At 43.2% G+C, this 25,286-nt stretch overlaps 1 protein-coding gene across 7 annotated transcripts in view; it reads right to left on the bottom strand.

Annotated features, from left to right (window-relative positions):
- Window positions 1–25,286, bottom strand: part of CUX1 (cut like homeobox 1) — a 269,325-nt gene that overhangs the window by 86,943 nt on the left and 157,096 nt on the right. For all 7 annotated transcript variants that reach the window (XM_059866198.1, XM_059866191.1, XM_059866192.1 and 4 more), the window contains exons 9-10: window positions 13,633–13,681; window positions 1,743–1,847 (exon numbers count right to left, since the gene is read on the bottom strand). In XM_059866198.1, the coding sequence (XP_059722181.1) occupies window positions 1,743–1,847; window positions 13,633–13,681 (154 nt within the window). The remainder of the gene's footprint in view (window positions 1–1,742; window positions 1,848–13,632; window positions 13,682–25,286) is intronic.

Below are 25,286 nucleotides of genomic sequence, written 5' to 3'. Positions count from 1 at the left end.
CTCCTTCTGTGCTGGGAGATTACAGCTGTGATGCACTGGGGAGCTCTGAGCCTCCTCCATGGAGAATGTGAGGAAAGCCTTGTGCCTGTGTGGGGGGCAGGAGGCAGCCCAAAGAGGGGCACACATTCCATTAAAGAGCCCAAGATGCATCTGACAAAGGTTAATGGCTGTTCCTCAGAAGCACCAGTGAAGGAGGAGAGAATCCATTCAGCAAGAGGCAGATGAAGATGGTGAGCACTAAACCAAAGATCTGTGGTGAAAGAGCTGAGAATTCACCCCAGCACATCCTGACAGCTGAAGGTGACACTGCAGCAGATTGAAATATACTCCATACCCTCTTTTCTGGGAATACAGGAACAACAAAATCTCCTTTTCCATATCTTCTAACATGCAGCTTGATTCTCAGTGACTACACCCTGCTGCACTCACAGAAAGCTTCATGTACTAACAGCAGTTAACAACACTCTCCTATTACACTGAATTATACTTTTAACTTGAAAAAACCTCTAATTTGCTTGCATGAAACATCACAAGTTGTATAATCATCTGCTGCTTGTGCCTATTGAGACTAGAACGTAGAGTCTGAAATAAGATAGATAATGATCATTTTCATCCTGCAGTAGTTGTCATATTAAATATAAATGAAGTGCAGAAGTACTATTAAATACAAGAAAGACCTAATGTTAAAATAATGATAAGACTAGGACACGAGATAGGAAGAGGCAGGTAATTCAGAGTTACAAGTGATATTCAGGCTTTTTATTTTTTGTTTTGCAGGCTACTTCCCTATCTTTTGACTTCTCTGAGAAAATACTGGGTTGTATTAACAGACAACCAAACAGATCAGGAGGACTTATGGTTTGTTACTCATTCTCTGCAAATGATTTTTAAAGGCAGCCATGTGTTCCTCTGCTATCAGTGTCAAGCACGTATAAGGCTTGCAAGGAAAAAAAAAAAAAAGCAATGATTTCTTTTGTTTCTTAAATCTGCTGCTTAGAAGTAGACTAAATTTCACTTAATTGCATATTTACATTTAAATACTCCTATTTTTCCTTTGGCAAACAAAAATCAAAATAATCTGGCTGCTCATCTGTGATACCTGCTCACCCAGGGCCAGCTGGAGCCCTGTAACAGCCCCCTGTGCCTGCAGGTCCCATCACAGCCCTGGCTTTACTCAGAACCACACAGAGGAGGCAACAAGCAGGACTACAGGGTATCTTCTAAATTCTCCAGGGATCTATAGGTGTGATTCTCAGTTTAGATACAGCCAGTGAAAACTGGAGTGGTACCAAGTTTATTTCCAGTTTTTCTGACAGCCCAGATGTGGAGTTAGGAGAGGCAGAGAGGGCAGGGAGCTCTGGGTGCCCTTGGGGTGGAGCCCACACCTCGGGGCCCCACAGGCAGGCACGGGCTGATGGCCCCCAAGGCTCTCTTGCTGCCTCTGTTTCTCCTCTGCTGATGCTGTCAGCCATGTGAAATGATTTCTGAGAGTTGTGCTGTCCACCTGGAGCAGGGAGTGATGGATCACCCCAGAGCCAAGCGACCTCTGCTCTTCCCGTGGTCTCCTCCAGCCACCAACCCCCTCAGAAGCTGAACCCCACCACAATCCCAAAGGAACACCGTTCCCTTTCAGTTAAAATATGACTTCAAACAGCTGTTTTTATAGCTGTGGGCATAAATTGAAGGAGCTGTACTGCAGGAATGTCAGAAACCTGTAAGAGTCAGTAAATATTTTCTCTCACCACATCAGGTGCCTTCTGGATCTGAGTAGCAAGTTGGAGAGATTTGTTAGCTGATGAGAGCTGCTCCCTTAAGGTCTCTGCCTCTCTCTGAGCCACCTCTGCCCTCTGAAGGAAATGAAAAGGGGTGAAAAGAGAAAGTACATTCAGTTTAACAACTGACAATTATTACAAGAACATTCATCAATTCATGCCTGACTGAATATAATTGATTTTCCTAAACACTCAACCTAATAAATGTTAGAAAAAAACATAGAATGTGATGGATTTTTATTTTAAACAGTACAAGGAAGAAATAATTGAGCGATTATGACAGTAATTTAACGCTAGGAGCAAGGAATCCCCTGCTGATACTAATGCTGCGGCCCACTGAATTTCCCAGACTGAATAAATACAAGTGGAAATGGAGTCTTTTTATTCAATTTCTTTCTATTCTCATAGACCAAGCAGATTTTATTGCAAGGCTCCTCATGGGAATAATTCTCACGGGTAAATGCTGAATTAAAAGATATTCTGACCACTCTCTCAAACACACATACAATGTTGTGGGCTGTCTTTCTGCAGTAATTATTCCCTAAAATGTGAATTGTTAGATTCTGTTCTTTCAGCAGGTCTATTTATTCAACAATATTTAACCCTAAAGTGACAATTTTGCACAGCTCAGTTACCAGCTGCTGAGGATTTATGCAATAGCTGCTAAGCCTCTGACTTGGCCACTGGTCAAAATTCCCATCTAAATATTGAATAGTGATAGAAAGGAGAAAGAATGATGAGGGAAAATTCTCTGTATGAGAGTTTGGGTAGAGACAGATGGATCAGTAACTTCAGGCAATAAATAGCAGCAGAGTCCTTTTCATAACTGTCTGTAAGCTTCTGTTAGAAATGGAACAAAACCTGGTTCTTCTACAATATACACTCCTCCTGGCAAGACTGTCTCCTCTCTTTTAAAAAAAATAGTATTTTATTGTTATAAAACCACACTGCTTTCCTCCTTGAGTAATCACAGCTTTTTGCATGGGCTACTCCATGCAAATCATGCTGTGCTTTCAGAAAAGAGCCAAAATAATTTTCTCTCTCCACTTCCAAGACTGATTACCAATTCTACCAAACCCATCAGCTGCCACCAGTGAAGGTCAAAACTTTTCCTGACCAGCTGATGGATCCCTTCCTTCATGGAATGATAAATTCTCACTGCCATTTTTGAGCCACCCAAACTTCCACAGACTCCTGGCTAATCCTTTGGAAAACTTAGGTCTAAAATCTAAATATAAATCTAAACTAGTGAATACAGAACATACAGCAAATATAACCCGTAGTGAATATAAAATTATAGTGAATATAGAAGCTATAGCAAACATACAACTTTTAGTAATACAAAACATATAATGAATATAAAATCTATAGCAAATATAAAATCTATAGAAAATATGAATCCTGCAGTGAATATAAGCCCTACAGGCCTGTGTGTGTGGTCTCTGACTTCCTCCCCAGTCAAAGCAGACTCTGCATGTTTAATCAATGAGTAAACTAACAGCAATCAAATACTAAATGCATCATCTGCGCTATTTGCTCACAACATTGTATTAAATGATTTTGCATAGGTTCTACAGCTGTAATTAAAATGTGATTGTAAAAAGTGCAGTGACGTGGCTCCAATAATCAGAGCAGGGGACACAGCCTATTGTGTGCTTGGAAAACCTGGAAACAGCAGCAAAAAAAGGCACAAAAAGAGGGATTTATGTTGTTTATGTGGCTGATAATATTAGGATAAATACTGAGCTAACAATACACATTGAGATAAATTATTTTCTGGTGCTTTATTAGATGTGCAGCTACATATATTGATCTAATAACTGCAGAACAACTCCAGCAAAGCAGGACAAGTTACTACACTGTGGCACTTGCTCTTCCATCTACTGCTGGATAAGTAATGGGTTTTGCAGCCTTGAGCAATCCTGCTGATGGCTTCCATTCAGTGCAGCATTGTTTGGAGAATCTATTCAGCTCGCATGCGAGCAAACCACAGAGGATATTGCTAATAGGTGCTACATCTGCATATACAGTGAGCTGTCAGCTGCCCTTTCTGCACAGCCTCCCCAGCCAATTCCCAACACCTGTTGTGATCCTCAGAATAATACCAGACAAGATTTCATACCAGGCATTGTTAAAAATACATCAGCACAAACTCTGGGCAATTCTATTTGGGAAATACTGGTCAATGCCCCTCTCTTTTCCCTCCTTTCACAGAATGGAAGCTTTTTAGAGGCAGAATTACAGATGTGCTCAGTGTCTGGAAAGCACTTTTGGGTGCTATTGCAATATAAATTATAAATGACACACAAAACCCTGTTAAAAGAATGCTAGTTTCAAATTTGAGCACTTACAAGTTTGGAAAAGCCAAGTCTGAGGCTGGTGCTCAGCCACCCTGTGTTAGGGCTCAGGAGTGGGCTGGCACCACACAGGACCTGCTGTGGCTTTTCCAATGAGATTTTCCCAGTGAGATGCCCTGCTCCACCAGCTCTGAGAGGAACATGGCTTGGTGAGTGACCTTCTCTTTGTCCTCTTATTCCCTGTGTGATCTTCATTTGCTCCAAGCTAATCCCACTCCCCTCTGCCAATGGCATTCACCTCTTCCTCAGGGGAGCTCTGCTGCACAACCACAGGTGCTTCAGGACATTAAGGACTGCACTGGCACAGGTCCTGTCTGGAGCTGTGTGGGCTCCTGGAGCCCCTGGCACATTTCCCTGCACAGCAGCCCTGGCTGGAGGCTCCCAGCCTGGCAGGAGCTGCCCCTGCCCAGACCCTGCACAGTGGCTGTGGTGCTGCTCCCCTGCCAGACCCTCTGGTTTGCCTCTTCCATTGCCAGCCCTCTCTGCTTGTCACTCTGTCCCCTTCCTAACTCATTTTGGCTGCTGGGAGCACCATCTCTGTCTCTGTGCTCCATGGTGCCTTCAGCTCCAGGCAGGCAAACCCCAGCTCGTGCCTTGCATGACCCAATGAGCATCCACAAACCCCCAGAATGAGCCTTACCCCCACGATTTCCTCCTTCCTCTTTTCCTCCTTCCTCTTTTCTCCTTCCTCTTCTCCTCGTTGCTTCTTCTCCAAATGTCCTCACAAAAGGTCCTCCAAGTGTCCCTGTCCTGGTGTCTGTCCCCATTCCCTGCCCACCCCGAGCCCCTCTCCCCATCCTGCTCCCATGCTGATGTCTCCAGTCATGGCAGAGGCAGCCTGGGGAGTGTCTCCTCTCCTTGTGCCCCCACAAAATCTCACATCACACCCAGAAAAAGCAGAACCTGCCTGGTGGATGCTCACCCAGCCAGAGCAGTGACTGCAGTGTGCCTGGGACAGGCACCAGCAGCAAAGCCTGAACAAATTCAAACCAGATTCTGCTGAGTTTCTGTGAACTCATTTTTCCAGGCTCTTATAGGCTGGCCAAACTTGAGGCTGTTTTTTAATTATTATTTTTTTATTTTTTATTTTTCTACTTGAAGCAACAGAAGATACAACCCTGAGAAAAAAGGGAACAATCCCTCATCAAACCCCTTCTATTAAATCTGGGCACAGCAGGCTCCTCACCAAAACAGCAAGAAAAACTCGTAACATCTGGGAGAAAATGGATTTCTTTTTTCCTAATCTTGTTCTTAAAAATGGTTGAACAATTTTTCCTGAAGTGAGAAAAAAGAGAGCAGCCAGAGACAGGCGCCCAGTATGGAAAATGGCTAAATCTGAGGAATCTTACACAACTTGGAGCCACTGGAAAATTCACAAAACCTTGTTTGTGTGAAACTGTCCCACTTCAGCTGAGAAATACAGAGAGATTCATAGAATTACAGAAAGGGTTTGGAAGGGAGTTTAAAGCTCATCCAGTGCCACCTGCCATGGCAGGGACACCTTCCACTGTCCCAGGCTGCTCCAAGCCCCAATGTCCAGCCTGGCCTTGGGCACTGCCAGGGATCCAGGGGCAGCCCCAGCTGCTCTGGGCACCCTGTGCCAGGGCCTCAGCACCCTCACAGCCAAAAATTCCTTCCCAATATCCCATCCATCCCTGCCCTCTGGCAGTGGGAAGTCATTCACCCCTGTCCTGAAATTACAGCCCTCATCCCAGGTCCCTCCACTCTCCTGGAGCCCCTTTAGGCACTGGATATTCCACAGCACCTGTCAGTGCTAAAACTCTTGGTTTCTTACTCCCAAATCCTATGCACAGGCTAAAAAAACCCCTCAATGACCAGTGACAGTCACACTAATGGCCTTGATGAAGCTCATGCGAATCCAGCATGGCCCAAAATCCTATTTTTCAACATAGTTCAGCTGTACAACTCCTCCTAATTCCTACACCACTGTTTTCGAGTACAGAACGACCTCCTTGGTAACAAAATATTTCAAAATAGTTCCATTTTCCTTCATAGAGCAGGTAAATATTGTACTGCTCACAGTGGAGCCAGGAGGTCATGATTGTAATGCTGCTGTGTGCTTTCCAATTAAAAATGGAAAAAAAAAAAGCCTTACACAATATATCCAGTTTAAATTATTCTCCTTGTTTCCTGACAAGATAATGAATAGCATGAACTGAGTGCTCTTCTACTTACAGTAAAATGTTAATTTGATCAAAGACCAGTGGTGTGAACAGCAAAATGAGATACTAATGTGAAAAAAAATGTATAACCTTTCCCTTAGAGTTCCAGCAGCCCAACTCCATTTCCTTATTCCATGCTAAATTCAGTGCTGTATGTGGGAAAATCTTCCTATGGGCGAGGAGGGGGTATTATCACAAGTAATTCTGCTGCAGTTAATGAGCCTGTTATGGCAGCAATCACCACACTTGGAGCTGACATTCAGACTTGCAAGCTGCTGCAAAAGCTGTGTTTCTTGGAGTACAACATCAATTAAAACACACTGGTTCAATGTGCTTTAATTTCCTAACTTTTCAGATATAAAAATTTGCTATAAACCCTTTAGATGGCTCTAACTTCCACAGAGCAGCAGCAAGGTTAGAAGAGCATCAGGGACATGAAAGATTTTTCAGGGCTCTGGCACCTAATTTTTCCAACCATGGAGAAATACATGAAAAAAAAGAAAAAACTCCACCAACCAGAAGAGGTTGGGTTGTCTTCATTCTTGTCTTCAGGCTATTGCACTTTCCTCTGTGTGCTGAAAGGCTGCCAGATAAATGTATTCCCAACTGATAGCCAGGCATTTGCAGGAAACCCATGTTTGCATGAAAATGATATTAACCATATTTTGCCTTTATACAGAACTTCTCTGTGCAAGGATCTCAAATGCCCTTTGCAAAGGAAATGTTTTTATTCCCATTTTACTGACAGTGAAATCCCAGGATTAAGTGAATGCCTTCATCTGCCATGAAGCAGTGTAACTTAACTGGATCCATGGATTTGGGCTGGAAGGGACCTTAAATCCCATCTCATTCCATCCCCTGCCAGGGCAGGGACATCTTCACTATCCCAGGGTGCTCCAAGCCCTGTCCAGCCTGTCCTGGGGCAATTCCAGGGATGGGGCAATTCCAGGGATGGGGCAATTCCAGGGATGGGGCACTTCCAAGGATGGAGCAATTCCAGGGATGGGGCAATTCCAGAGATGGGGCTCTTCCAAGGATGGAGCAATTCCAGGGATGGGGCAATTCCAAGGATGGGGCAATTCCAGGGATGGGGCAATTCCAAGGATGGGGCAATTCCAAGGATGGGGCACTTCCAAGGACGGGGCAATTCCCCAGGGATGGGGCACTCCCAGGGATGGGGCACTTCCAAGGATGGGGCAATTGCCCAGGGATGGCACACAAAGAAAGCCCCCAGTCCACTGCCAAGGGAGTCAGAAATCAAAGCAAATCCTCTGGCAGGGTCTGTGCCAGCCTTGCAGCAGTGGAGGCAGGATGAATTCCCTTCCTGATGAAGTGCAAAGCCAAGGATGCCTCATCAGGGCTGTGGTGGTCACAGCAAACCCTCCCCCTGAGCATCAGCACCACCTGTACTGTGCTGCACTTGTGCTGCTGAGTGAAAAGGGGAATTTATTCCATCTGCTGCTCCAAACCATACATATTTTATGGCAATCTCACTTAGCAGGAATATCTTTTCGAACCATTTTCCAATGTGATTTGTTGGAGACAGGAAGGTGCCACACACAAGGAAATAAAAAATAATCTTGAGAGCAGCATTTCTGCTAAAACACCCTGGTGAGGTTTTCTTTCTACTTTTATAGCAGACACTGTTTTATGTATTTTAGTGGCAGTTTGGCTTCAAAAATTGCTTAAATTCACTAACTCTTCCTCTACAGACTTTACACCCAACACTACATTTCTGTGGAATAAATGATATTGATCCAGTCTAGATTCTTTAATAAAAGCTGCTATATTTTAGAAAGTACACTTTTCTTGATTTATTGGTATTATAAGTTTCTATATTTGACTTTCTTTCCCCAGAAAAAATAAGAACTAGAAATCTGGGAGCACTATCAGCACTGTGAAGATGGAAAGAAAACCAGTGGAAACATTTGGCTTTTCCAAAGGGATAACAGAAGAAAAAATAAATTAATTCTTCTTCTATAGCTTATACTACATAGTCCACACACACACCCCCACAAAAAGAAGTCTCATGTTTTCTTTCTCTTACCACTCTCAGAATCTAAGGATACCTATAAATGAGTCTGCTTTTCAAATCAATTTCCTCCTCTTTCAGATTAAAATACAATAACCCAGGAGCAAACAACCCTAACCAAAGTTCTTCTCTTCCTGTTTTAAAAGTGAAAAAACACCTTCTTCTTTACAGGAAGCTCAAATTACAAAGCCCATTAGATTTTTTTTTTTTTTTAACTATGTGATCAATGTTTAAAAGAAGAAAGAGATCTGGACACATCAATGACTAGAAGCCACAAATTCAGGCTCAGTATTAAAACCTTAAAATGAGCCCAGTTGTAATTTAAAAAAATCAAATATATTTAAATATTTCTGTTTTCACAACCTAGGAATTTTTCTTTCTGTTTTTCTCAGGCACAACTGGATGATTCCAGGTTCCTGGATGAAGTACAGAAACAGAACAATAATTCATTTGAATAAATTTGTTGTCCCAAAAGATTCGTGACTTTGCTGCCATAAACACTGGAAAGGTGTAAACTTGAAAAGGTACAGGAAAGTGCTAACCATAAATATTTGTCTAAAATAAACAGTCACACAACTGTAACTGCTGTGAATGCAGAAATGTATACTGGAGCTTCATTAACTTCCCTGATTGGAAATTAGAATATTCTGGGAATCAAACAATAAAAAATTCAAAGATGCTGTATCCCAAACTATGATAAATCATTTATTTCGACAAGTACGGGTAGTTTAGTTTTAATTATTTATTCTTATACTTCGTAGCATATCAGAAAATATGCAGTGATTTATTGTGCAAAATGAAATCTTAATAAAACGAGTCCCTTCACCAAACTACAGCATTATTAAATCTTCATGGAAATGCAGGGGGAACTCTGGGTTATGTTATCAAGTTTTGTCATTGAGCTGCTGGGTTAATAAAGTGAAAGGGAGCCCTTCCTATTGTATTTGATTTATTGTGCCCTCAGCAGCAACTGAGCCACAGAGTCCCACAGCCCTGGGGATGAGCAGAGGATGGAGCAGAGATGGTCAGGGATTCTGCACCATGGCTCTCCTGAGCCTGGACATGATGGAATTGCACCTTTCACCATGAATCCAAAGAGGGTTTTGGCTTCAGACCCTACACCCCTCCTAAAGCCCCATGGCAGGAGCTAACAGCTCCCCTCCAGGCAGCTGCAGCTGGACCAGACACTTAATGCACTGTTCTTGCCTTTTTTATATAAAAAACCCTCTCAGGACTTTCCAAGGGAAGGGTTACACCCACATCACCCTCACAGGGGGTGTAGCTTGGTGTACTCTGGTCTCTGCCAGCCAGAACGGAGCAGCCCTGCCATAAAACCTCAGTGAAGATTGTGGATTAATGGCACTGAGCACCTGGATGAGCAGCTGAGAAAAAGGGGCTGTCACCTCCCCTCATCTGCAGCACCCAGAGAGGGATTAACTTCTCTCACTGTTATGTTTTGTGGGAAAATTCAGTTTACACCTTGTGTTAATGACACAATGGAGAGGGAGGGAGCTTTGTGGTCACTACACCTCCCTCTCTCTGAGCAGAAAATTGCAAAGCTCACTGGCATTTAAAGGCAATTATTCTGATGAGCCAGTAATTTGTTCTGGGGTTGGTATTAAGCAAAGTAGCCCAGGAAGCTCCTGAATGAAAAAACTTGAGGATCCAAGTGAGAAAAAACATTGGGAGAAGAGAGAGATGATGGAGCTGAAGATAAGAATGGTCCCTGCTTCACCCCACAGGACCCAGGGCTGGGAGCCACAACATCAGCTCTGTCCCTGTGGATTTGATCATTTTTATGGACACCTGGAGCTTTCCCTGGAGAGGGAAAGGCACCCCCCACCTCCCAGGAGCCAGAGAGGATCAGCAAGGGAAGTTCTGAAGTGCCAGCTCTGGATTTAAAAAGGGAGATAACTGGGAAAGGCACTTTCAAGAAATGTCAGATATATAAAGATTCACAGCAATTTCTTTCCCCCATATTTTTAGTGGAGATGTGTAAATCTGTGCTCTGAATCCCAGGCAGTTGGGTCAGTGCTAATTCCAGAGCAGCAAAACATCACATCCACACCAGCAAGGCAGTCCCTGAGCAAAGCAGGAGTCGTGCTGAGCACTGCTCTTTAAAGGTAGCCTCAATAATGGGGAATGAGCACTTACTGAAATGGTAAAAGGAAATGTTAATTTAACTATTAAATACATAATTAGGTGAAGTACTTGTTTCTGCAATTGTAACACTTCAGCCTGATGCAAACTCACTTTTTGGCCTGTGCAATAGATTTAATTTCTTCCAGTAATTTTTTTTTTTCGAGTATGAAGAGGCAAAACACAGGAATTGCTGCTACAAAGATTAGATATAACTCATCAAAGTGCTTTGTAGAGGTAAAGCATCACACAAGGCAAAGACTCCAGGGCAGCAAATGAGCTGAGCCACTGCAGCAGCTCCTGCTCCTCTCCAGGTGACCCTGCCCTTCCCTTCTGCAGCTCCTCCAAGGCCACAGGGTCCCTCTGTGTCCCTCTGTGTCCTTCCTGGGACCCCAGCACAGCAGACATGGAACTGCTGGAGCAATTCCAGAGGAGGCCACGGAGCTGCTCCAGGGCTGGAGCTGGGCTGGGAGAGCTGGGAGTGCTCACCTGGAGAGGAGAAGGATCCAGGAAACCTCAGAGCCCCTTGCAGGGCCTGAAGGGGCTCCAGGAGAGCTGGAGAGGGACTGGGGACAAGGGATGGAAGGACAGGACACAGGGAATGGCTGCCCAGTGCCAGAGGCAGGGCTGGATGGGATATTGGGAAGGAATTTTTGGCTGGGAGGGTGGTGAGGCCCTGGCACAGGGTGCCCAGAGCAGCTGTGGCTGCCCCTGGATCCAAGGCCAGGCTGGACAGGACTTGGAGCAGCCTGGGACAGTGGAAGGTGTCCCTGCCCATGGCAGGGGGTGGCACTGGATGAGCTTTAAGGTCCATTCCAACCCAAGCCATTCCATGATTCTGTGATTTGGGTGCTGTGGCTTCTCCCATGGTTTTTTTGAGCTGCCCCAAGGTGCTAAACCCACAGAGAACAAACCCTTCATCCCAGTCCAGGCTTTCCTGCACTTGCTGAGCTCAGTGAACCCCCAGTGAAGGGTTCCCCAAGTGCCAGAGCTGCTGTTTGGGAGGGGATGGGATCTCAGCAGCCAGAGGGGGAGGAGGAGGAGAGGAAGATGAGGAAAAGTGAGACAGAACCCCCTCCTCTGGCCTTCCAACAGCTCAGATGAACAGCATGCTGGTTTTATGTACTGGCAGATTGTGCAGAATAACAACCAAACTAAGGGTTATGCACACAAGCAGTTGTAAATTTTACCTAATTACAAAAAAAGCACCACAATGGAGTAAAAAAAAAACCAACCTACATTGCAGCTTTGTATCAGTTAGACAGAGAAATAGCATTTCTAGATAAATAGGTACAATCCATTTTTGGAGACAATAAGGAACTTAGAAATACTGTTCTTTAACTATAGCCCCCTTTAGACTGAGGGGAAAAAAATCAACTACTGGGTAAATCATTGCAAAATGTACTGCCTTTGCAAAAATCACAAAATAATTCTACCAAAACATTTTTAACACCTACATTATTTCTAAAATGTCTACATATCTTCAAATAATTACTAGCACTTTCATAAATATTTAATGCTGTCTACAAAAGTTCTTTGACAGAACTAAAAACCCACTGTACAAACACCACTTTGCTTTTACTGACTAAATAATCAACTCAACAACTTACAAATATGATTTTGGCTTCATTAAAACATTAAGATGCTGGAGTGTGTCCAGGGAAGGGAATGAAGCTGGGGAAGGGTCTGAGGCACCAAGAGTGGCTGAGGGAGCTGGGGGAGCTCAGCCTGGGGAAAAAGAGGCTCAGGGGGATCTTCTCTCCTCCTAAAACTCCCTGGAAGGAAGGTCTAGGTGAGGGCTGGGCTCTGCTCCCAGGTTACAAGTGATAGAACATGAGGAAACAGCCTCAGGATGCTCCAAGGGAGGTTTAGGTTGGATATCAGGGAAAATCTCTTCACTGTCCTGCTCAGGGCAGTGGTGGAGTCCCCACCCCTTCAGGGATTTCAATCCCTGTGGATGTGGCACTTGGGGACATGGGTCAGTGGTGGCCTTGGCAGTGCTGGGTGATGGTTGGACTGGGAGATCCTGGAGGGCTTTTCAGTGGAAATGATTCATGGTTTGTGTTTTTCCAGTTTTCCAAGAACTAATATAAAGGCCAACAGCACTTGCTGCAGACTTGACAGCTGCAGCAGGGGAGTGTGGGGGCTGAAAGCTGATCTGGCAAAAGGGAAAAGACAAACCAAAACAGCAGCTGGAGCAGGGGGTACATTTTCAACAGGATCAGTGACCTGGTCTGGCTCACACAAGCACTGCTGACAGCAGGACACAGGGAGGGGAAGGAGCTGCCACTGTTCCCTCTGGAAGGGAGCTGCTCTTAGGCAAACTTCAGCTGGATTATAAATCCATAGCCTGGGAGAGTGAAGATTGCAATCTCTGGTACCTGGCAGAGGGATTAATGAAGCTCACTGATAAGCAAATCCTGGCTGAGGTTTCCCTCAGTGAAACCAGCAGCCAGTGGCTTGTGGAATTTCCATTGTCATGGAATCCATACACATCTCCTTCACCACCTCACTCACTCAGAAGGGTTCTCTGCATGGCTGGGGGGTTTGGGTTTGTTAAAACTCAGAATTTCTGCCACTCGTGCCAGGAGTGTGTGCACTGGGAGGGGTGGCCAGGGAGACATTTCACAGCCCAAATTAATATCTGCAGGAACAAATGGCAATTTCTTTGTGGTCCTGCACAGAAAGAACAGTCTGATCCAACCCTTGCTAAAAATTAAAATGCCAATAAAACATAGCAGAAAAGGAAGGGGGAAAAAAAGTCTGGAGAAGTCCCCAAACCTGCAGTTCTGCCACAGCCACAGGGCAGAGGCTCTTTAATTTGGGCCAACCATTCACCTGCATGTCTGAGGAGGGGCCAACATGATGGATTTAGAAACATAAAGCCAAGAATAAAACTACAGTGGGAAACGTAAGTTTAAATTATTAGAAGGTAAATATATGGCAAGCACTGCTCTACTGTGCACACAATCCTTTCAGAGCATCCCTGAAGAGCTGTATTTTGCTCAAAATTTGCATATTTTCTTACTCCACACAGTTATGACTGCAAAATGCATATAAAAGAACTGTCGTGAAATCCAAAAGAGAATTAAAAAAGAATAATCAAAGTCACACTTAGAATTTTATGGGGGATTCATTTAAAATCCTACCTGATTTGCTCTTTCAAGGTCTGTCATGATCATCTCGATTTCATCAGCCCTGGGAGAACAAGAGAGCAGAAGTTTTGTTATCACACAGAGAATGGCTGCTGCACGAGCTCAGGCACAGCAACAGGCACACAAACACCAATATTTATTGTCAATAATAAATAATAATTTGTAAAAGGACACAGTAGCACTGAGCAGCTCATCTCCTGACTGGTGAGACCCTCTGGAGTTTTCTGGACCACTCTGCAAATCTCTAATTCCTTTGCCTGTCCCTCCCCTTTTTGCAATGCAATAAAAATTGATATTTGAGCATATTCATTGGATCTTTGAAGGTCTTACTCCCCAAAATTCCAGGCAGTGTCATCTTTCCTACATGGAAAGGTGCTTCCCAAGTGATAATGATGGAGAAATCAAAGACTGCAGTTCTTCAGTCAAATCCCCACATATACAATAGCAACCAGCTACTCTTCTGTTTCAGTGTGCCCAGAAGTTTGGTTCTTAATTTGGCCAAAAAAAAAAAATCAAGAGGTCAAAGAGACCAAAAATTCAATTTTACATTATGTGGAAAGGAGGGGTTTTTTGACATGAATTATCAAACTCTAAATTAATTTAGACCCCTAATGCACTTTGCAAAGCTGAACTGGAAAGTCAAAGGGTTGAAAACTATAGAAATATTCAAAGAAAAAAGAGATCCTTCAGATCCCTGTGTTTGGGAGCAGCTCCCAGACCTGACCCCTTAAAAATCAGCATTTTCTAATTCTTCACTCACACAAATGGAGCCAATCTTTAAGCAATCTTTTCTTATCTTCGTGCTCAATCATGGGCAAATATTTCCCACTCAGCCTCTCACCTGGGAAAGGCACCAGGAGAAAGGGCTGACAGCCCTAAAGAATGTTCTGTATCAATATAATAAGACAGATTATTCTCCCCAGACATTCTGCCTGTCTTGTATGCCTGAACCATATGGAAGCAATAAACACTGTCCTCATCTCCTCTGAACAGCAGCTTTACCAGCAAGTCCTCTTGCAATCTGCCAACACCATAATGTCTGGTTTTTGTTTTTAATCTGTAGCAGATCATTATCAGTAAAAGCTGTGAAATACTGGAATTCCCTTCCTCTGCCCATGCAGAAAAGTCAGGGTTTGTTTTTCTGCTGATTCTCACAGAAGATCCATTTCCCTGTGCAGGTGTTTGTTAGGAAAGATGGTTAATTGAAGTACATCAGGCTTCTGGCACACTCCACACTGGATCATTACAGTGAATATTGACTTATTCCTCAACAGCATTTTAGGCTTTTGGGTGTACACTTAGGGAAATGCAGCAAAAGATCATAATAAGTAAATGTGCATGTATATAAATTAATGGAAAATTATTTTTAATTACAGCCTTTAATGTTGTTGGGGCAACATGAACTGCCTTCTGAAAAGATCTTTTGGACAATAATGGAAAACAGATTAACATGTGTTTTCTTGTGCAGGAGAAGCTAATGTGCTCTCACACTGGGCAGAAATCCTGCACACCATGTTTTGAATTAATAATAAATAATGGTCATTACTTACTGAACTGAACAACCACTGCCTGGGCAAAAAAAGGATTCAAGGGAGCAGCCACAAGACTGACCCAGGCACATTAACATCAGCCTGCAATAACACTTTCCATCTCTTTAGCCTCTGCAGTTGTGAAACATCTTTTGTTTTAGACTCCAGGCCCAAAAAACCTTATTAACCCACTTTTGGAAATGACAGTATTTCATGGGAAAAAGAGGTCCCAAAGCCCAGGCAAGTGACCCCATTGTGCATCTGTAACAGAGATAAGAGGGAAGAGAGCATCCCAACACACTAAAAAGATGCTTCCCAGCATTTCACAAATATTTTTAGCCAGGATAGTTTAAGGATCCTCTTTATACAAGCTTCTGCATTCGGGCTCAATTTATTTGTGAATGCCTCAGGTTATATGGAGCCAGTAAATGATGTCTGGGTTATGTCAGAGAGCAGAGCTGGCAATGTCCCACCCCACGCTGCCTACAGAAGCCAGTGCAGCTTCCTCTCCTTCTCTGGAGGGTGAGGAGAACACTAAATTCCCTGCAATTCCACCCAAACAGGGGGGCAGGTATCAGCCAAAGGTCTGGAACAACACAGCACCTGGGAGGAGTGAAAGATTTGGAAGCAAAACCTCCTGGGATTGAGAGAGAGAGATGGCAGAAGTTGAGGTTTCAGCTCAGCCAGGGAAACTTTTTTTTTCTGGCAGAAAGGAAGATGACTCTGATGGAGAAAAGATGAGTAAGAAGGGGGGAAGAGTGTGAGGGAGTCTGCACAATCCAAGGACCTTCAGCCACCTTGAAAGGGGCAAGGGAAGGGGAGCCAAAGGTCAGGAAACTGGAGAAGACAGAGGAGCAAGGCAAGGAACAGAGGGATATCCAAGGCCAGTGGACCAAGGGGAGAGGGGCCCAAGAGCAGCAAAGCAGAGGAGCACCCTGAGCCAGAGGAAAGGTGGGTGGCTGCCAGGGAAACACAAGATGGTGATGGAAAAATAAGGTGAAAAGACTCAACCTTGCATTTAAAATGGAGAGAAATATTAATACTGGTATTTGTGTCCCATTTTGGCCGGGGTCAGGATTTAAGAGCTCTATTACAGCACTGGGATACACAGCCAATTACAAAAAAAAAGCAACTGAGGATATAGAATGCCATAAAAATGACATTTGTGCCCTTCAGCGTGCACAGATAATTCTGACTGAATCCAGTAAAGTGTCAAACTGTAGCCAAAGGCAAAATTGTCCCTTTGTCCTTGTATCCAGACACACCAGCTGACTGATCCTCAACTCCCCTTTCCCTCCTACATTTTTTTCTCCCAAGCTTTCCAGCACACCTAATAAAAGGATGCAACATCTCCATAAAAACTCAAGTAAACACCTCCAGCCTAGAGTCTGCACACGGATGGAGGGTAATGCTGCAACCATAAATGCTATCTTTAAGTAAAGTAATGAATTAAATTACTCTGTATTCTTTCCTAGCACAAGTGTCAACAGCATTCAGGAGAATCTTCAAAAGGAATTCAGGCTTTTCATTTTAAAAGCTCGACTACCACATCAGTAGCTGGCACTCAGCAGCCTAAAATCACTTATTTGAGAAAGTCTCTAATAGCTGCATTCCCTGTTTGCTTAGCACAAGTATTTATTATAAAATAAATTACAGTTCTCACACCTTTTATGCACTCACAGAAACAACCTGCATTGATTTATTGTTTACAAAGGACTGTGTCAAACTCAGACCTGTCAGGCACGAGGCAGCTCTGCTTGGCTCACTGAATGAGTCCCACCCAGGACATTTTTGATGTATTCACCCTCTGCTACATTTGCTCATTTTCAGCCCTTCCTATTTCAGTATTCCTCTTTATTTCAATGGAACAACTTGGCAGGCAAAGCATCATCCAGCTCTGGGCTTGTCCTGCAGGCTTGCACTGAAAAATCTGATGGGAATCTTGAAGGAAACCTGGAAGGGACCTTGGAAAATCACCTTGTTCCACCCCTGCCATGGCAGGGACACCTTCCACTGTCCCTGGCTGCTCCCAGCCCAAGGTCCAACCTGGCCTTGGGCACTGCCAGGGATCCAGGTTCTGCCCACCCTCCCAGGGAACAATTCCTTCACCTAATCAACACATTTGTGGTTACACAGAATCTATTTGTGACCAAAGTCACCCCATGTGAACTAAGCTGACTTTTAGGAATCAGAGATCTGATTATTTCACTTTTTACTCACTTTATTCCTGAAGGAACACACACCTTGGCCCCTCAGGACTGTCTCAATTTCCCCAACACCCCAAGAGATGAAGGCAAGGAGGAAAGTTCTTTCTTCAGACAGATACAGAGAATGAGGGTAATTAACAACAAACAGATATTTTGCTACACTGATATTTATGGTGGGTTACACCAGATTTCCACATTGCAACTCAACTTTAATCAGGGCTTGGTCAAGGGTGATACTTTGTAAACATTAACACAGCTAAGAGAAAAAGAGTGGGGAAAAGCTGTTTTCTGGAATAAATGTTATCTACCCAGTGTTTTTACATTCCACAGATAATATAATCATTTATCTGATCCAGTTCCTTGTAACCTCTGTGGTAGAGGAAAAGTAATCATGTAAGCAAGACAGTTCTTCAGGGTGCATTACAGCTTGGTCTAAGTTTCAACATTTTCAGACTAAGGAATTTAGGAAATCAAATTTTAAGCCGAAGCATTTGGAGCTACAAAATCAGCATCACCACCTAAAAAGAATCTGAACTGTTGGAACAGCACGACCATGAAATATTCTATTATTTCTTCTCTCAGTGCTGTGTTTGAAGTGAGAAACAAAATGCATTAAAAGCTATGGATTTTACAAGGCATAAGCTTTTACCAGTCATGAAACAGCCCTCAAAGCTAACATGCCATCTATAAAAAACAACTTAAGGAGCTGGGAAAAAAACCCAAACCACCTCACTTTTCAATTCAATTGCTTTTGGGAAATAAAAAGTGCAGAAAGGCTCGATTTTCATTTTAAGATCAAGAAAACCGATTAGGTTTGAAGAGCACAACAAGTCAGCAAATTCAAGGGTTGGTAGCAGGGAAGAAGCTCAGTTCCTCTCCTAAATAAAATTAAATCAGATGAAAACCCTGAACACCACAAAGTTATCCACGTGCAAGCAAGAAGAATCTGGACTTCATGATTAAAACCCCCTTGATCCAAGCCCTTCATTTAGCTACTAGCTTAAAGAGGCAGAAACAATTCCTTTTTTATTAACATGACAAGTGAATGGTTTGCCAAATCTTGTGGCTACAGCCCCCTAAACATTCAAACTTACTCAACCTTGAAGGAAACTGCTGTTGGATTCTTTATACATGGAAGGACTGAAAAATACAGATGACACTTTGGAAATTGCAGTCAGTGGCGTGGCCAAGAAACTTCCCTACCAGGGCAGATTAATACTTTGGTTTGGCAAAAAACAAACAACATTTTTTTCCCACACATTTGTTTTCTTTAAAAACATGTAAAAGTTTACTAGTCAGAGCAAACGGTATATGGAGCCAGTGGGGCTTGTTAAAATGTTCTAATTACCCAAACATTTACGCAGGCAATTTCAAACTAAAAGCAGACATTATCAACTAATGTGCATTTATGTTTAATTAAGGAAAAAAAAAAAAGAAAAAAAAAATCCTGCTTGTAACATATATCTGTGATCAGCATAGAGCAGATTTTGGCCAAATTAGGTAAACAGCTCAGCCTCTTAAAATTACAGGCAGTGTAACCCAGCACTTGGCCAGCAGAAGGCAAAAAATGTGAGGTTATTTGGGATATTTGGGAAGGGAAGAAAAGAAGAACAGGGGCCAAAGCATTTAAAGAAAGGAAAAAAAAAAAAGAGCAAAAGGCAGTGCAGTGCATTTTTTTCAGGTTTCAATGAAATTTTTATCAGGGAAGGTTCCTGGTTCTAGGAAGCAATTTCGGATCACTAAACAATGGCAGAACTGCCTGCAGCCCAATGATCACAGCATTCACTCAGGGCACAAGAGCATTCCAGCATTTGAATATTCAATTTTATTTTTTCTTTAAGCAAAGCAGAGGGAAGATAAATTCCCTAGCCACATTCAAACCACTTCCTAAGCTCTGTGGGTGCCCTCATCTAATCTCCTCTCCTCAGTGACCTGCCCAGGTGCCCAGGATTTGTTGCCTAATTTCTAGGAAAGAAAAAAACAACAAACACTTTCTTAGAAAGTTTCCAAAGGAAGATAATATAAAAAACCCACTCATTTGATTTTTTGGCATTTTATGAGTATCACTGTACACACATTTACATGTTTTTTAGAACTAATAATTATTCCAATCCAACAAACATCCACAGAGGATAAATTCACCTTTACTGCCAGTACAAGATGGAATAATAGGCAGAAGGGTTGTACAAGGAACAAAATAAAAAGTGATTTCAGCATAACATGTCAAAGGGGAAGATGTCACACACTTTTTAGTGCTAAGTTCTCAAATCTACTTTTCAAATTGCAAGAGCTATAGGTTAATATTTTCTTTCAGAGCAACCCCCTAAGGATCTCCAGATCAGATAATCCTTTTTCCAGTGTCATATAAATCCAGGCCTCTTGTAAAAGAATTTCTCTGTTCAGGGATTCATAAATCCACCAAGTTTAGTAATGAACTGGGTGTTTCCTTTCCTAGGAACTCAACTGAAGGAAAAAATCCCCTCTCTGCTAAGCAGTGAGAGACTGGAGGCTTTAAATTGAGAGATCAAAGCAGGCTGGGTTCAGGTGCTCTGGTGATTACACCCAACATCATCTGCACTAATCTGGGGGTGGGAAATGCCCACTGGACACTGCCCAGACCCCTCTGTGCAGACACCCTGCCCTAAATCAAGTTCCTCCCTTGGCAAAAAGCAGAGAGCCAAGGCTTTTCCCATCTTTTTTTGTTGTTTTATTAGAATTCATCCTGGCTTCCTCTCGCCGCCCCCACGCACAGATCCAGGCTGGGGAAATAAATCTCGTGGAAAGATTCCTCATTGAGCACACCAGGATCAAGCAGCCACCCCAGCTGCAGGTATGATCCCCAAATAATCCAGGTGAAAGGTGCCAAGTATTCAAATATTCAAGTATTCCATATCAAATATTTGAAAAGGTTAAAGAAACTGCTTATAAAGCCCAAGATACTGAGCAGGACCCCAACAAAACAAGAAACTTCTCAATCACTAGAGAGAAAAGACCCTATAGTATCAAACACCTTTCAATCCACAGGGAAAGTGCTTTCCAAGAAAACCTGAACAGCACTTTGTTTTCTCTTCATGTTTTAAGTCAGGATTTGAAGGATAAAATAATCATGTTTGCAATTAGAAAGTTTTAAAGACAACAGAAATCAGCTTTATTCCAGTGACACACAAGGGAGCATGTTCTAAAGATCATCAGTGTTTTCTTAATCATTTCTGGAGAGAAATTGATATGACTGACACTAATTGATATGCTCAATAAAAGACAAAGAGGAAAAATAAGAATTATATGTGAGAGACAACATCAACTCCCAGCAGCCCAGAGCTGTAATTCCCACAGTGTCACACACACACAACCTTGGCACACTTGGAAAACCAGAGAACACTTAATGTAAGCAGCTGGAAGAAAGAAATGATGTATTGCTTGGATTAAAAAAAACCCCCAATATATAAACAGATGATCCATCTTTTTTATTTGATGGCAATAGTATTTTCTTATGTGGCACATATTTGCACATGTTGCACCATGGCCAGTATGAATTTTGGCTCCCAGACTGTTTAACCCTTCATTTAAAAACTTCTTACTCAGCTCTCATTGTGTTATTTTCTCCCTAAGAACAGATCTCTTGTGAACTCCATGACCAGCAGTCATGCTGCCCATCACAAAAAGGAAAAGAAATGCAATAAATTCATTTTAACCTGATCAGGTATTTTTCTTTAACAGTGTGCTTTTGCTTCCCCCTGCAAAGCCCTGTGAGTAGCATTAAAGTCAGAAATCAGGAGTGTCCAGATTTGGATCATTCTGGGTTTCCTCCCTTCTCAGAGCACTGGTCCCAATCCTTTGGGCCACAGAGGAGTTCAAAGAAGGTGCTGAAACTCAAGACATTTTTTGTACCTGAAATTTGCAGAAACAAATAATTTTGTCTCAAAATTCATTTCCACCAACTCCTGAGGGAGCTGGTGGGAAAGGTGGAACCTCTGGAGCTGTGGGCTCCAGACTGCAGGTTCTCCTGCAGGTGCTGCACTGGGACACAAGCAGAGACCCTGCAATTCCACTCTGCTGTCATCCTTCTGACCTGCCTTTATGGACATGGAGAACAGCAAGGAAGAACATTCTGATCTTTAATTTTTCATGTATCTATGTCAGAATCCCACCCTCACTGAGGCCCTGAGGTTGAGGTGCTGCAGCAGCACAAGCCCAGCAGATTTGCAGGATGGAGTCCTCGGGGTGGGGAACAAAACCTCCAGGTTGTGCCAAGTGTCTGTGCTCAGATTCAAACAAACATTCCCTGCCCTGCCAGCCTGCCCTGGGAAGCAGGAGCCATTCCTGATGTGACAGAATTTCCTGACAATGTGAGATGACATGGATGCAGCAAACTCCCAATTTCCTCGTGCCTCATGGTACAAATTGAAAGAGATTTCTGCAATTCCCCTCTCCTGACTTCAGCTGATTCAATAACACAGCAGAATTTAAACACAGGCACCCTTCCCTCTCCCCTCCTTGCACACACAGCCTATCAAACCCATGGAATTACTCCTGACTTGGCCTTGAGCAGCCAACACGATGTCAATTTTACATGTTTTATAAAGCAACAGCATGTAGAAAGCAACTCAAATGCAGGTCATATCAAGTATGTGACCCACAGAGCAATCAAAGACTGCCTGAAACTGTCATTCAAGGTTCAATCAGCTTCTTGCAGGAAAAATGAAACATCTGTGGCCCAGAGAATTAAGTTATGTATTGCATAATTCATCTGGTGTCTGCCACAGCAGCCATTTTAATGCTCTAGTGATAAACATGTTTGATTATTTTTGTTTTGTTTCCTGTCGCCTCCATGGTATTTCTATTTATCCACCCATACCACAATGCAGAATGGAGATAACAAATATACAAACCAGTGTTATAGTCAGCTGATAAGATGTGGGAAATCAGCAGCCTTATTAATCACATCAAGGCAAGAGCACTGTTAAACCTTGTGCTCCCTGCAAGTGTCCTCATTTGGGGTCTTTTGGGTACACTCTGTACTTAGATTAGCTGATGAAATCATTGTTTCCCAAGGATCTAAACATTTGGATTGAGCTTTAGAGGCTTTTCTATCAGGAAAGCTGCTCTCCTCATACACAAGGTTCCTTGCTGGTTCCTAGGTTTTTCCTCTCCTCAGTTCTTTCTGATCCTGGCACAAGCAGAACAAATGTGCATCTCTCACCAGACACTGGATCCTTCCCCATTCACTTATTCCACTGGTGGGTTTGTGGTCCACCCTGGCAGAAACCCTAGTTCACCCTTTGCAAGTCATTTTGGGATGTGATTGTTTTATTAGGGGCAACTTAGTTCACTTTACTCCCAAATCTGTAAATCCTGACACCTTCCCAGCTGCCCTGCACCTCCCTGATTTCCAAACACATTCCAGCAGGGCAGGTGGGGATTTGGAAGCTCTGGGTCCATGCCCTGCTCTCTGGGGGTTTATTCCCCTTGCCAGGAGTTGAGCATTTGAGCAGTCTGCTCACAGAGCTTCAGCTGGCAGTTAATTTGTTCCCCAATTAAACATCATCTGAGGGAGATTTAACAGACTTGGGTGATAGTGATTTACTCCAAAAAGCAGCTTTGAACTGGCTGCTGTAAGAAACCAAGGAGCAGCCTCTGAAGTGGGAGAGTCAGGTGGGTTCTGCCCCATTTTTGTGACTAAAAGTCTGTGTGATTCCTGCAGTGAGGAAATCCTCCCTGCACAGAGCAGCTCTGGTGGAGCAGCTTCACCTGACAGCCAGAGCTGCTTCCTGAGGTGCTGCTGGTGGGGCTGAGTCAGGGATAAAAAACATCCTCCCCAAGCCCCAGGCCAAACAAAGCCCTGCTTCCCTTCCCACTGACTGTCCCCATGAAGTTGTTTAGGCAGCACCTACTGTACCAATACCAGCTGTGCCATCTGGGCTTTTTTAGCTGCCCCCACCCCTGAATGTCCCCTCTTCACCTCCCACCCACAAACTGTAGGAAATACAGACTGAAGCCACTCTCCAGCCATGCAGACGTGGCTGACCAACCTGCAGCCCTCACATGGGTTATTTTGCCTGCCTGATTTTTCCTCCCCTTCCCAGCTCCTACAAGCTCCACCAGAGCTCCCCGTGCCGGGCATTTCTAATGCTGTTAATTACTGCCGAAGTCAATCAGCAGCTTCCAAGTTAATTTAGGAGGGGAACTGATGAGCTGCAAGCAGGCTGGCAGTAAAACAGAGCACAGGCTCCTGGAAGCTCCATTTCCTTTGGAAACAGGGATAAAGCCTGCAGTCCTGCAGGGCTGTGGATGCTGCTCTGCTCCCAGGGCACAGCAGCACAACCTGCCAGGTTTTCAGTACTTGCCCTTTTTTTAAAAATTAATTTTACTTGAAAAAAAAGTATAACAAAGTATAAAATAAAAACTTCCTGAAAGAGTAGATTTTATTAATTCTGCTTCTACAGCTTCTACAAGCTCTTTTACAATTGTTTCTCCAACTAACTAAATAAATAGAATTTTTTTTTATATCCAATATTTAATAATAGTAGTATTAGTAGAAGTAGTAATAATAATAGTGGAAGTAGTAGTTTGATATTTGGAAAATAAAGACCCTGCAATAATTTACCTATTTTTACTTATGGAGTTTAAATAGATGATTTAGCCAAAATTAGAAATCTTAATTGCAGGCATCTCAAGTGTCATTCTCTTTTATTGGAATGGCAATATTTTAGATTGAAGAATCAGCAGGAGGAATTGTCTGTGCTTTGATTAAAGATCCTCTAAAAATACACACAAATATTCAAATTTACTTAATAATACCACTGCAGTTTCAGTGTGTAAAATAAGCACAAATATCTTGTCAAGGATATGGGAGGGATTGCTGGCTTTTTTTTTGTTTTGTTTTGATTAGAATCACCATGCCACATTTGAAAAGTCCCTTTAGGTTTTGAGCAGTTACAACCCCAAAATGAACAATGTTCCCTCATACTACATCACTGCCAAAATCACAGATTTCTGTGTATTTGTTTCCTTTAGAGCACAAAAAACCTCAAAAAATTGGAGACTGTTCAGAATTTTTACTGTATCAACATTCATATTCCAGATTAATCTTTAGGAGCTTTCCAGAGACACTCAGCATCTCCTCCTTAACCACAGAGAGGGCTGAGGAGCTCAGTAATTTGGAAAAATTAGGTATTGATTGATTTCTGCCCTTATTCCCCTTATTTATTCTGTGTCTTTGTCCATGACTGTAAGAACCCATAAAAGCTTTTCTCTAACTCCCCCCAGTTTATATTCAGCACAACAGCTTTAAGTGAGTTTGAAAATGAGAGAGCACAGGCAGAATTCTGTGTCTGGGTGTCACTGCAGAGGCACAGATCAAAGGGAAATGACTGGTTCCCAGCAGAGCAGTGACAGACCCCAGCTCCTGCCTTGAGGAGCACAGCAATCCCCCAGGGACCTGACCAGGGATCAGGGGAAATACCCCACCCCAAAGAAGGGAAAGGCAGACCTGTTCCAATCCCAAATGCTCAAGCTCACTGAATTATCTGTGCCTTTACCCAGTCTGACCTGGAACTGGTGCTGTGGAGTGAAGACAACATCCTGCACAGCCTTTTGAAGGATTTATTGCCAGGAAACACAATGAATGTGTCCACCAGGCCAGTAATCTCCAATTTACTATTTCTTCCCAAGCTGTTGATGTGTGCCTCCAAGCACACCAACCAACAGGCACTCAAACACAACAATGCCCTGCTTTCACTGTCAAACCACCTGTAGCACCTGGACAGTGGTTTATGGGCATTATTTAGGGATGGAATCTGCACTAAAATGCAACCTTTTGCCTTTCTCAGTGTAAAGGACATGTATGTTGTGCAAAAGAAAAGCTGAACACTGCAGTAACACAGCATTAAACTGGGAGATGTATTTGGAGAAT

Source organism: Haemorhous mexicanus, chromosome 22 (genome assembly GCF_027477595.1).
Source record: "Haemorhous mexicanus isolate bHaeMex1 chromosome 22, bHaeMex1.pri, whole genome shotgun sequence".
In the NCBI taxonomy this organism is placed as follows: domain Eukaryota; kingdom Metazoa; phylum Chordata; class Aves; order Passeriformes; family Fringillidae; genus Haemorhous; species Haemorhous mexicanus.
The sequence above is the reverse complement of the archived record's forward strand: the minus strand, read 5'-3'. Positions and strand labels throughout refer to the sequence as shown.